Raw genomic sequence first — 14208 nt, 5'->3', positions numbered from 1 at the left:
TGTCACTCCTGCAGGTTGAGTTCCCTGAAGCCCGAATCTATGAAGAGACTCTAAATATTTTGCTGTATGAGACTCAGGATGGGCGCGGGCCAGACAACGCTCTGCTCGAGGCGACGGGTGGAGCTGCCGGCCGCTCTCACCACATCGAAGAGGAGGAGGAGCGGGAGAGGATTGAACGAGTTCGGAGGATTCACATCAAGCGTCCAGATGACCGGTCACACCTCCATCAGTGAGGAGTAAATCATCCGGCTGAAAGGCTGCCCAGATCCAATCCTTCATCCCTTCCTTCCTCGGAGAAAGAGAGAACAGAAAAACGCTGTCGCCGAATGGAGCTCTTGCAAAGTTTAACAGTGGAAAATGGGTGAAAGCACTTAGCCAGAGGATGATTTCATGAGATGCAGTACGTGAAGTCTGGAGAATTGCAAATCAAAAGTGGGAACTTGGCTGCACTGCTAAATTCTAGCCTTAAAATTTACCCTATTCACTGAATAAGCAAGGTACTGCGTGTTTAAATGTACAGGATGTTACTTTTAAAAATAATGTGTTTATGTTAACAGATATGCTGCACTTTCTCCATATGTAGCTCTTTGAACCCTGCCAAACCCCCCCCCCCCGCATGCTGCTGAGAATAAGCTTAGAGACGGGGGGGGGGGGGAGGGGTTGAAAATTGGGTGAATACACACCTGAGAGACAGAATGGTGTTCTCATTGAACATCATGCTTCATACCTGTTCTTTCTATTTCAAATACTGCCGTCCTGTTCTGTACTCCAGCATTTTCTCATGGTCATTGCAATCCTTTTACATGACTAATTGCTGTAACATATTGCTGAGCAAAAAAACCTTTTCTTTCATATCGGCCACGCTGTACTTGTATTCCTCACTGAGTAAACGTAATTATTTATTTACACCGTCTTTTTGATTTACCAGCCAGAGAGATATTGCTGTAGTTTGGATTTTCTTGCTGCCCCAGAGTGCTACAATCCATTACTTTTGGAGAGCTACACGATGTCCAGTCCATCACTCCTAATGCCCCACAACGCCTCTCTTTAATCTCTAAAATGCAGCCCAGTAGATTTGTAATGTGGAATCCTCTTCCTACGATTTGTCTCCTGTCTTTTACTCCATTGTATATTATGTTTTTGCTGTGCAAATAATTGGAAGCTTGAATCGTGGCTTTCCATTTTGAAGCCGTGATCGCAGAAGAGATTTATTGGGAATACTTTATATTTGAAGATAGAAGGGCTGGCCTGTAATGTCAGGTGCACAATCTTAGCATGAAGACAGGGATTTAATCCCATTCTACAGGAGTGTTCAGTGGACCTTTTTAGATTATGTGTTCCCATTACAAATACTTAGTCATACATCAGTACTCAGAAAACCAAGAACTGTGTTCTGATTTCCAATGTTTGTCATACCTGTGTTGAACTAAATGACAAAGTTCATGCGTGTCAGAGAATTGGTCACCAGAACTGTGTAGTGGTTTAAATTGTCCTTGTAGCTCCAGACTTTGACTAAATATTTTCTATATTCTTGTACATCCACCATCTTCCCTACTGACATTAAAAATAACCCTTTCTCCAAACCCCACCTTGCCAGTACTTAGGGCTGAGATATCACGAGATAGTCTGGTGGATATCACGCTGGACCGCAGTGTTAGAATGCTTGCTTCTGTGATGGGAAAGGGCAACCTTCCACAGCAACTTATTTTAATAAATCACTGAAAAAAACACTTAAAACATTTGAGTCAACAGTAGCTAATCCCAAAAGAAGAGAACCCATCTGTGGGAACTTGTATGTTCATTCTGAAGCCACATTTTATTATATTACCTCTAGGCTAACATTTATTAACTAGTAAATAATATATTAACACAATTAAACCATGTTTCACAGATCTAGTGCTGGGTTTTAAATCACCGTGGAAATTTCTTAATGTGGTCACTTTAATTGTGGAGGGAGGGGGAAATCTCAATGCGATGCAATCAGGGTAGTGATTCTCACCCGTGGCAAGCTGTACTTTGAGTTGCATGTTGCAAGTGATGTGATTCTCTAGTTCCTGAATGAGACTGTAAATTAAGGTGATAAATCACAGAGTTAATTCCATTTTCCCAAAAGCATGTAGTATATAAAGTGGAGATGATTTAGGGATGGTCTGAACTTGCTGGCTGGTAATGGATTAGATTCAGACCATCACACACTCTGATATAAGTCTAGTGCACTCAATTAGTCTGCTGAACCTACCTGAGTACCAATTATGTTTGTCCTTTAGGCACATTTTCATTCAACGGCCCAGAGTGCCAGAGAAATGGGCATGCGATAAGCTCAGGGCATTAGTCTGGTTACCCACCTGTACTGTCTCATGTTTCCAATTAATTGGCACTGTCTTGTTTCCAATGTGCTAATGAAAATGATACCCAGTACTGAAGAATCACTCATTGCTTGCATCACCAGGAAGATGAAGGATAGAATGAAGACACTTTCAGCCTGACCAAAAACAAACATTGTTTCAACTTGCAATTAATCAGTAACATTGGTACCATTTCAATGCCTAGAACCCGTGATCTGCGCTCACTAATCTTGCCTACACCAAAAATGAATTTGTTTTTCTACCCCATTATCAAAGGATGTAAAGAAGTTAGGGATCAGCGTTGTTCATTTGCCGTCAACGCAGTGTGCCATGTTGTATGATGTGGGCAATCATGCTCTCCATGACCATGATTGTTTTTGGCAAATGTTTCCACAGAAGTGGTTTGCCAGTGCCGCCTTCTGGGCAGTGTCTTTACAGGATGGGTGACCCCCAGCCATTATCAATACTCCTCAGAGACTGTGACCACTGATGCTAGGGAGATGTAACCAGGACCTGTGATATGCACCATCTACCACCTGATGCCTCATGACCCTGATCGGAAGGCTAAGCAGGTGCTGCACCTTTCCCAGGGTGACCTGCAGGCCAGTGGAGGGAAGGAGCGCCTTGCATCTCCTTTGGTAGAGATGTATCTCCTCCCCCACCTCCCATTCATTACTGTCTCAAATGGCAGATCTTTAATTTACTATGACCAGGAGCTGATGGTGATAGTGAATACTGCTCAGGGAATGTTCTCAGTGTTGGTGGATGTTCAAAACACTGCATCAGTGTTCACTTTTTTTTATTGTAAAACTACACAGAGCAATCAGTTAACATTCTACTGCAGTCTCTCCCTTGCCTCCCTGCCGTCCATTGAAAGAGAAAAGTCTTCCAATGATGATGCAAGATAAAACAGAAAAGCAGTTCTAAATGCTCTTCAGAATTAATCTTGCTTGAAGGGTTTCGGCTCGAAACGTCGACTATACTGGCTTGGCTTGCTGAGTTCCTCTAGTATGTTGTGTATGTTGCCCAGAATTAATCTGCTTGTTTTCCTTTACCTAAGTCTCAGCCACACCTTGGTGGACCAATTAAATGGCACCAAAGTCTTTGCTTAAATTCAAGTATTTCATTAACAGCTCACATTGAGCAGCCCAGAGCACGGTGGTTGGTAGAGGGTTCTCGAGCATCATCTTTCAACGGCTTCCTCAAAGTATAACTTGATTTATTTTGGCTGAGAAGATTAGTGGTTTTAAAAACTGACAGTCAAATTCAATGGGCAAGTTCATTCAGAAACTCCCATTCGGTGCTGTAGATTTGGGCAGTCTTTGGTCACAGCACAGGAATCTAAAGCTTTTATTTAAGACTGTGAAACAACTAGCATGGACAGTAGAAAGATGGACCCTAGTGCTAATACTCACCTTGAGTTACAACACTTACTGTTTCTGCATTACTGCATTGGAGAGCTCCTACAAATGCACTATAATCTTCTCAGAGTGCTTGATGGTGTCTGACAATAGAGCATGCTTTATTCCCTATCTACTTTTATACCACAAATGTTTTTTTAATAAATTGTGAGTTATTTTTCCAATCCAGTACTGTATTAATCTGTTCACAGCATTGCACCAACAGTTTTCTGTATACAAATATACTTCACTTCTACATCTGCATTTGTATATTCAAGTAAATGTCTGATTTTATTTTCCAAAGTGTTTTGAAACCAATTTTGTTTTGGTCTGTTCAAATTTTTGACTGTCAGAGACATTATGTTCCATTTTATTTTATAATACGTTTTAAAAATCAGCATTTTGTACAGATGTAAAAAGAATCTCCACCTTAGCTAAGTGAGATAAATAAATAGTGAGCTATATTTATACATACTTGCCCTTGTGTGCTCACCTCCAAGACAATATGTCTGGTTTCTGTTTAAGTCAATCTTTCTAGCTTGGTGTATAGAGTCATAGAAGACAACAGCCTATTCTAGTCTGTGCCACTTTATGTCCCTGCTTAGTGTGTCAACCTGTACCTAGACTCCTCCCTTCATGTACTTATCCAAATTTCATGTAGATGTTTAAATTGAACCCGCATCCACCACTTCCACTGGCAGCTCGTTCCACACTCTCATCACCCTCTGAGTGAAGAAGTTGTTCCTCATGTTCCCCTTAAACATTCCACCTTTTACCATTAACCTACGACCTCTAGTTCTAGTCTTAGCCTCAGTGGAAAAAGTCTTGCGTTTACCCTATCTGTATCCCTCATAATTTTGTTTGTATCTATCAAATCTCCCCTTGTTCTCCCACATTCCAGGGAATAAAGTCCTATAGCATATTCAACCTTTCCCTATAACACAGGTCCTCAAGTCCTGGTAACATCCTTGTAAATTTTCTCTGTACTCTTTCAATATTCTTGATACTTTAGTAGTGATGAGCACTTATCAATAAGATTGATATCACTTCCCAATCAATTTAAGTGGGTTTGTTATGCCTTCAGTACTAGGATTGGATCTTGTTCTCTAGGCTTAAATGAAACCAGCCAAGATCTCATGCTCATCACTATCCGCAGTCTGCAAAACCACAGTGACTCAGTTGAATCTGGGCTGGAATGGTGGTGTAGAAGCTAGTGTGGCACGATTATAGCACCAGTGAATCACATGTAACTCTGCTGCCTGTAGTGTTTCTACATCGTTCCCATCACCGCATGCGTTTCCTTCTACGTTCCAAAGAGGTGCAGGTTAATTGGTCACGGGTATAATTGGGCAGTGTTGGCTCACTGGGCCAGATGGGCCTGTTACTGTGCTGTATCTCTAAACTACACACTGCTTTGTTTTCTGTGGATTTGATTGTGTCAATTTCTGTATAAACTCCCTACTCATCTACAAATCCTAACAGCACTGTTTAAAGCATTAATTGTAAGTTGTTGTTAACCCAGTCATGCCAAAATTCCAGTCTTTATTTACTGACGATCCAAACGTATTTGGAGAGTGTTCCTGTGTCGGATTGTGGCCTACATGAACATCTCCCATTCCCATATCAGAATCCCAAACACCATGATCATCCAAGTTTACTCTCTTGGAATTACAGAGAATTACTTGAAATTCAAATTACGGAGCCTTGTGAGGGGACTGTTGGTGGATAGGAATCTGGAGACCTCAACTATTAGCAAGTGGAGCAGCTGGGGAATTTGAATGTAATTGAGTCTGCAAGAGAAGTTAGTATTGTTGTTGTTAACTGAAATTAGCTCAAAGTCAAAGTACATTTATTATCGAAGTATTTGTACTGTACAACCTTGACCGTCATCTTACAGGCAGCCACAAAACAAAGAAACACAACAGAACCTACTTTAAAACAAAAAGACCGTCGAACACCCAATATGCATAAAACAAAAACAAATCATGCAAACTGAAGTTAATGAAAGTGAGTTCATGGCCACGAAGCAGTTCATCACTGCAGTCTTAGTTCAGTGCAGAGACGAGTAAACCTCACAGAGCAGTGAACTGAACTGCCCATCCCTTACCTCCAGCCCTTACACCCTGACCTTTTGAATCTGGCTCAGCGCTGAAATCGTTCAAACCTCAGGCCATACCTCACTGTCTGACCTGGGCCCTGCCGTTTCAATACGCTCTCAGGCCTCAGCCTCGTTGACTCAGTGGTGCTTAAGTCGATCAAACCTCAGATCTTTCCTTGCTTCCGGGCCCGGGTTCAGCCTGCCCTTGCCTCCAGGTCCACTCCAGCAACGGCCAAACATTGGCTCATTACCCACTCTTGTACGCAGACCAAGCCACTTCAATTCAGCCCATACGCAGCACGCCACAACTGTGCTGCACCTTCGAGACTTCCGTTCGCTCTACATGAATGCCAGGTTGTACAGGCGGTTCAAAAGCTCAACTCTGACAGGGAAGTTACAGGATATTGATTGCAGTAATCGTTTATCGTTTGCCATTATCAAAACTACCTGAATGTAGTTCAGGCGAAGAAAAGTTTTCCATCTTTGCCATGTGGTCTGAATGCCTTGAAACCCACTGATTTGATTAACTCTTAACAGTCCTCCTGTGAGATAATTAGGCATGTACTGTATAGTAAAACCTGCCCTTGCCAGGTATCATCAAATCCAGAGCACAAAGAAATAAAATCTTCGGTGAGCCATGACAGGACTGAGCCAGTGAACTGTTTTTTCCTTCTTGTCCTGAAGCCTCAGCTCAACAGAGTCGAGTTCTAAGCTACCAGGAAGTTCTTCAGAGATCTTGGCCAGTTTTTCCCCACCCTTAAAATAAAGGCCAGGATTTTGCACTCTGCGTGGGAGAAGTAAAGGCTCACCAGAAATCTATAGCAGTTCCCATTATGAAAACCCTGTCATTTTGAAGATTTCTGTAGGATGGCAAACCATAGAACAATAATCACACCAAAAAAATTAAGACAAGATTAAAAGAGAAGCTCGTAGAAAAATTTGAACATATAAATCTGAATGCAAAAATGATTCTACAACTCAACAGGTCAGGCAACCTCAATGGAGAGGAATAAACAGTTGATGTTTCAGGCTGAGACCCTTCATCACAACCACATTTAACATATTCAACATTTAAATATTTTTTTTCCCCCAAATGCAGCCTAGTTTTTCTTGTGATGGAATGGCACTCCAGGCTAGTGTAGCAGTTAGTGTAACACTATTATCCTGTATCTCATGATCTTGTTACGATGCCAGTACCAGGGTTCAGTTCCCACTGCTGTCTGTATGTTCTCCCCGTGACCGCGTGGGTTTCCTCCGGGTTCAATTCCCATCACTGTCTGTAAGGAGTCTGTACGTTCTCCCCGTGCCCATGTGGGTTTCCTCCCATGTTCCAAAGGCGTATGAGTTGGAAGGATAATTGGTCATGTGGGTGTACCGTGCAGGCACATTGGGCCAGGAGGGCCTCTTACTGTGCTGTATCTCTGAATAAAACAAATTATCAGCTTGGTTTTTTCCAGAATCAGAGAGTTTGTCATTTAGCCCTACCCAGCTACCTCTTGTCATACATGGCTTAAGCTGTTCAGTCTTCATGACATGGAATGAAATTGACAACATATCACTTTCTTTGTTAATTCCATCTGTGAAGTGTGACACCTGACACCGGTGTCTGAATTCCCTGAGCTCTTGACATTTTACCAGGTATTAAGACATCACTGACAGCCGTGAAAGGTTATTACCTTTGGTTTTGCAGAAGGTGCAGGATCTTCTTTCGAGTGAACTGAAGCGTTGTAAAATGAGGCAGACAAGGTAAGTTTAAGTTAAAGTCAGCATAAAAGCAAAAGAGGGCATATAACAGAACAAAAATTGCTGAGAAGCAAGAGGATTCAGAAATCTTAAAAACCAACAGAAGACAACTCAAAAAAAAAAATGGAAATATAAAGGTAAGCGAGCCAATAAAATGACATGAAATGATCTTTCAGATATGTAAAGTAAAAGAGAAGCAAGTATGGACAGTAGTAATTGGGAACATCAAATTGGCAGATGAATTAAATAAGTATCATTGTGGAAAACACCAGCAACATGCCAGGAATTCAAGGAAGTCAGGGCAATTGTGTGTAATGGCTGTTACTCAGGAGAAGGTGCTTGGGAAGCTGAAAGGTCAGAAGATGGATAAGTCATCTGGACCAGATGGACTGCACTCCGGGGTTCTGAAAGAGGTGACTGAAGAGATTATAGAAGCATTAGTAGTGATCTTTCAAGAATCACTAGATTTTGGAATCGTTCCAGGGCAGGAAAATTGCAAATGTGACTCCACTCTTCAAAAAGGCAGGCAGGCAAAAGACATAGGCAAATTAGCCTAGTAAGGTGTGGAGTCCATTATTAAGGATGAGTTTTTGGGGTACTTGGGGACTGAAGTCAATTACTTTCATTAAGGGGAAATCTTGCCTGACGAACCTGTTGGAATCCTTTGAGGCAGGATAGAGAAAGGAGAGTCAGTGGCTGTTTGGATTTTCAGGACGTTTTTGACTAAGTGCTGCATGTGAGGCTGCTAAAAAGAGCTTGTATTACAAGAAAGATACTAGCCTGGATAGAAGATTGGCTGATTGGAAGAAAGCAAAGTAAAAAAAAAAGTGGGCTTTTTCTGGTAGGCTGCCAGTGACTAGTGGTGTTCACAGGGGTCAGTGTTAGGACCGCTTCTATTCACGCATGTCAATCATTTGGATGATGGAATTGATGACTTTGTGACCAAGTTTGCAGATGATACAAAGAGATGGAGGGACAGGTAGTGTTGAGGTAGCAGGGAGTCTGCAGAAGGATAGACAGATTAAGAGAATGTGCAAAGCAGTGGCAGATGGAATACAGCATAAGGAAGTATTTGGTCATGCACTTCGGTAGAAAGAATAAAGGTGTGGACTAATTTCTAAATGGGTAAAGCACACAAAATGCTGGAGGAAGTCAACAGGCCAGGCAGCATCTATGGAAAACAGTGCAGTCAATGTTTCAGGCTGAAACCCTTCAGCAAGACTGGAGAAAAAAAGCTGAGTAGATTTGAAAGGTGCGGGAGGGGATAGAAAGTCCAGGCGATAGGTGAAACTTGGAAGGGAGGGATGAAGCAAAGAGCTAGGAAGTTGATTGGTGAAAGAGACAGAAGGCCATGGAAGAAAGGAAGAAAGGGGGAGGAGCACCAGAGGAAGGTGATGGCAGACAAGGAGATAACGTGAGAGGGGGACAGAGGGGTGGGAAATGGTGAAGTTGGGGGCTGAGGGTTGTGGTTGGCATTACTGGAAGTTTGAGAAATAGATGTTCATGCCATCAGTTTGGAGGCTACCCAAACAGAATATAAGATGTTTTAAGTGTGGCCTTATCTTGACAGTGGAGGTGGCCATGGATGGATGTATCGGAAGGGGAAGTGGAATTAAAATGGGTGGATACCGGGAGATCCCGCTTGTTCTGGCAGATGAGGCGTAGATGCTCTGTGAAGCGGTCTCCCAGTCTATGTCAGGTCTCACCAATACACACGAGGCCACATCAGAAGCACCAAACACAGTATATGACCCCAACAGACTCAAATGAAGTGTCGCCTCACAGGGAAGGATTGTTTGCGGCTCTGAGTGAGGGAGGTGGTGTAGGGGCAGGTGTAGCACTTGTTCCACTTGCAAGGATAAGTGCCAGGAGGGAGATCAGTGGGGAGGGACGAATGGACAAGGAGTCGTGTGGGGTTCATTAATGATGGACCCCTATCTTCCAGCATTCAGTACATCATTCACCGCATCATCCGGTATCTTCAACGGGATCCTACCACCAGACATGTCTACACCTCCCCCCATTCCCTGCTTTCTCTGCGATTCCCTTGTCCATTCGTCCCTCCCTCCTGCAAGCAGAGAAAGAGCCACAGCTGCCCATTCACCTTGTTCACCTCCATTTGGGGTCACCTACGGTATTCGGTGCTCCCAACATAGATTGGAGGATTGCTTTGTCGAGCACTGTCGTTCTGTCTGTGCCAGTGGCCATTCCTATTCTGACATCATGGTCCATGGCCTCTACTGCCATGATGAGATCGGCCATCTGGCCCGTCAAGCCTGCTCTGCCATTCAATAAGATCATGGCTGATTTGACCATGGACTCATCTCCACCCACCTACCTTTTCCCCATAACCCTTAATTCCCCTACTATGCAAAAATCTATCCAACCTCATCTTAAATATAATTATTGATGTAGCCTCCACTGCTTCATTGGGCAATGAATTCCACAGATTCACCACTCTCTGGGAAAAGCAGTTCCTCCTAATCTCCATCCTAAATCTACTCCCCCAAATCTAGAGGCCATCTGTTCCCCTCTATCCACTGCGCCTGTTATGTCCTCAAAGAATTCCAGTAAATTTGTCAAACAGGACCTGCCTTTGCTGAATCCATGCTGCATCTGCCTGATGGATCCATTTCTTTCCAGATGCTTCGCTATTTCTGACGTGACATTTGCCATCTTCCAATCCACCAGAACCTGCCCAGAGCCCAGAGAATTCTGGTAAATTATCACCAAAGCCTCTATTATAACTTCTGCCATTACTTTCAGTACCCTAGGATGCATTCCATCAGGACTAGGGGACTTATCTATCTTCAGGCCTACAAATGTGCTCAGCATTACCTCTTTAGTGATAGCTATTGTATGTTCTTTGGTATGTTAGACGTGTCCTCCACTGCGAAGACAGACAAAATAGTCATTCAAAGCCTTGGCCATTTCCTCATTACCCAATATCAATTCCCCTTTCTCATCCTCCAAGGGACCTACATTCACATTAGCCACCCTGTTCTGCTTTATATAATGATAAAAACTTTTACTATCTGCTTTTATATTTTGTGCTAGTTTATTTTCATAATCTGTCTTCCTTCCTTTATTGCTTGCATAGTGGTTTCTTGTTGCTTTTTAAAGTTTTCCCAATCTTCCAGTTTCCTACTGCTCTTGGTGACTTTGTATGCAAGAGCTGTCAGTTTGATGCCTTCTTTCCTTAGTTATCCAAGGCTGACTCTCCCCACCCTTACTCTCCTTGCTTTGAACTGGAATATGCTTTTGTTGAACACCATGAAATATCTCTTTGAAAGTCTTCCACTGTTCCTCAACCATCCCACCATACAGCCTGTGTTCCCAGTCTACACTAGGCAAATCCTCCTCCATCCCATTGTAGTCTCCATTGTTTAGGCAGAATACACTGGTTTTAGATTGAACTATTGCACCCTCCATTTGTATGAGAAACTCAGTCATACTGTGATCACTCTTTCCAAGTGGATCCCTAACTACAAGATCACTAATTTTACCTGACTCATTGCACAGGATCAGATCTAAGATAGCACGTTCCCTTGTAGGTTCAGTAACATGCTGTTCAAGAAAGCCATCACTGATGCATTCCATGAAGTCCTCCTCAAGACTGCCTTGACCAACTTGATTCACCCAATCTATGTGCAAGTTAAAGTCCCCCACAATAAGTGCAGTTCCATTCTTAAATTGCCTCAGATATTTCTCTGTTTATTGCCTGTGCCACTAATGTTATTATTCGGTAGCCTTTAGACAACTCCCAATAGTGTTTTTTTTTCCCTTTAGTATTCCTAATCTCTACCAGATGGATTCAACATTCTGCTCCTTAGATGTTATATTGTCTTGCTATTGTCCTGATCTCATCTTTAATTAAGGATGCTACCCCACCTTCCTTTCCTTCCTGCCTATTCTTCCGTATTACCTGATATCCTTGGATATTTAATTCCCAATCCTCTCCACTCTGCAGCCATGTCTCTGTAATGGGCACTAAATCATACCCTTTTGTAGTGATTTGTGCCACAAGTTCACTGACCTTGTTTCGAATACTACAGGCACTCAGATAATGTGACCTTAACTCATTGTGTTTTTAAAATCTTGTTATCTTTTACTCTTTTGCACTTGACTTTTCTTCACTCCACTCTTACTTTTCTCTTTTTTTATAGAAACATGGAAAACCTACAGCACAATACAGGCCTTTTGGCCCACAAAGCTGTGCCAAACATGTCCTTACTTTAGAAATTACATAGAGTTACCTATAGGCCTCTATTTTTCCAAGCTCCATTGTGACGGGGTCCTGAATTACCCCTATGAACTGTGCTTTTGAAAAGAGAGAGAGAGAGAGAGGTATTTAACACCAACATCTTGTTTTGAAAAGAGAGAGAGAGACAAAGACTAACTTTTGGATATCTGCTGAAATGGAGAGAGAGAGGGCACTGAGCAGCTTGTAAATCGCTCTGGTAATCGAGGGCGGCGTTATTTGATGGACAATCGATGTTACAGTTTCTCTGGAGTGTGTTTATACTTCCCAAGGACATGGCCTGCTAGCGCGTTCTTACACAGAGAAAGGAGGGAGGAGTTATTTGAATGACAGCTGGTACTCAGTACGGTGAGATAAATAAGAGGTCAGATGATAGACCTGTAGCACATGTTTTTGGACACTGAATGAGCTTTGTTGTGCCCACAGAAAAAGTGGGTTTTTGGAGGATTGATCAAGCGGATCGATCAGTGGCTCTTGCAGTGTGAACAGGGCGTGACCGGTGGGGAGTTGTCCATGTGTCCAATCCTCGCCTGGGTTGATAGCTCCACCACAGAAAAATGGTCCCCTGTGTTGAAGTCACAGTTGGTGACTTTTAAAGGATTTCGGAGGACAATGAGAAGATCGACGGTGTCATCTCACCTGAAGACTCAAATCTCTCCCTCTTTCTCTCTCTCCATCACTCAATACCATGAACTGAACTGAACTTAACTCATTGTTGTAAGACTATCTATTTACCCCTAGACTTGAAGAAGCTTGGTTTTCCTGTATATTCCATACTTATATATAATTATTGCTAATCTCTTTGATTTATCTGCATTTAAATTACTGTATTGCATAGTTACTAATAACTAATAGTTAATAGCAATACTGGACTCAAGTGTTTTCCATTTCTACTGGTTCTTTAACCCATCACGGGTACATGACAAAATTGGGGCCTGCATCCGTGATGTAAACGAAATTGGTTGGGGGGGCCTCTTTGAATTGATTGGGGAAATTCCCTTTTGATTTTCTTGTGTGGAAATACGGCAGAATTGGACGTTAGTGTTGAGAAGTTTCTGTTGGAACCAACCCCGGAAGCGTTGGATGATGCTACGAGGAATGTGCTGTTGGGAATTGCTCAAAAGTTAAGACTAAAGGTGTCCACTATAATGAGGAAAGCTGAGATACAGACGGTAATAGCCCAGCATTATATAGATAAGGAAACATTTGATGAGGAGGTGTTAGAGTTATTTGCTGAAGGTAAGGTACTTACTGAGGCTGAGGTTCAGTTGCAATTGAAATTGAAATTAAAACAGCTCAAGGCTGATGAAACAGAAAGGCAGAGGATCCATGAGGCCAGAGAGGCAGACAGAGAGAAGAGGGAAAAAGATAGAGACAGTTTAAAAGGGAGATGTGGCAGCTGAGAGGTTGAGTCGGACCCTGATGATTTTTACAGCTCGGAAGGGCTTGTTCTGTGTGATGAATTTAAAAGTTGTGTCCCCTATGATGTAAGGGCATAACCCGATGCAGAGGATGCTGCCACCCTGCGGGGGTCTGCTCAGAAAGCAGACAAAGTTGTTTTAACACACGAGCTTGAGTTTACTCCAGATGAGAGTTTCCCAGAGAGTAGCTGGGAGGTTCGGGGTGACCTTGAATTTGAAACTGGGACAAGTGATGACAACCCAGAAGAAGCAGCTGTCCGGATTGCCTGTGTTCAGGTTGTTGAAGTACCTGTGAGTTCACAGGGTTCTGAACCTTGTGTTGAAGCTCAGTTAAAGTCTGAGGTGCCTGACTGGGTTGAAAAGGAATGCAGTTTTTTTGTGTCAGATGATCTTGGTTCAGTGAATAAGGGGTTAACCTTGGTACCAGTGGAATGTGAGGATTCTCAGTTACTTGTATTAGCAAGTGAGCTAAAAGTTAGTGATGAGGTGAAAAGTGGTGAGTTAACTGTTAATGGAGGTAATGGGAAAAGTGCTGTTCCTGGACTTCTGGATAAAGTACTTGAAAAGGTTGGATTGGTTGTGCGACCCTTGACCCTGCGTGCAGGACAAAGGCCTGCTGAGGAAGGATGTGCTACTCTGTTGAATTTTGTTTGGACATTTGGAGGTAAACACCTTCAAGGTTATGATGTTGTGGAGAAGGAGGAGGATTGTTATGGTTTTGAGGTGGAAGTTGTTATGGAGGCAAGTCGAAGTGAAGGTCGTAATCAGATAAATGGGTTGTTTGGCCTCTTCCACGTGGTTCTTATAAGCCTGGTGATGGTGGTAAGTTAAGTAAACAATGGAGGAAATGTTGACACCTCTCCAAGATAAGGTTGATATAGCTGCTGCTGAGAATTCACACAGAAAGACTGATGTTTATCCCACTTGCACAGATACTCGA

At 42.7% G+C, this 14208-nt stretch overlaps 1 protein-coding gene across 5 annotated transcripts in view; it reads left to right on the top strand.

Moving 5' to 3' along the window:
* The window catches only part of kctd10 (potassium channel tetramerization domain containing 10), a 228585-nt gene extending 227679 nt beyond the window's left edge, over nt 1-906 (top strand). For all 5 annotated transcript variants that reach the window (XM_063034491.1, XM_063034490.1, XM_063034489.1 and 2 more), the window contains one exon: nt 15-906. In XM_063034491.1, coding sequence (XP_062890561.1) covers nt 15-233 — 219 coding nt within the window. In that variant the 3' untranslated portion in view covers nt 234-906. The remainder of the gene's footprint in view (nt 1-14) is intronic.
* The last annotated feature ends 13302 nt before the right edge of the window (nt 907-14208 follow it).

Source organism: Mobula hypostoma, chromosome 27 (genome assembly GCF_963921235.1).
Source record: "Mobula hypostoma chromosome 27, sMobHyp1.1, whole genome shotgun sequence".
Lineage (NCBI taxonomy): Eukaryota > Metazoa > Chordata > Chondrichthyes > Myliobatiformes > Myliobatidae > Mobula > Mobula hypostoma.
The sequence above is the reverse complement of the archived record's forward strand: the minus strand, read 5'-3'. Positions and strand labels throughout refer to the sequence as shown.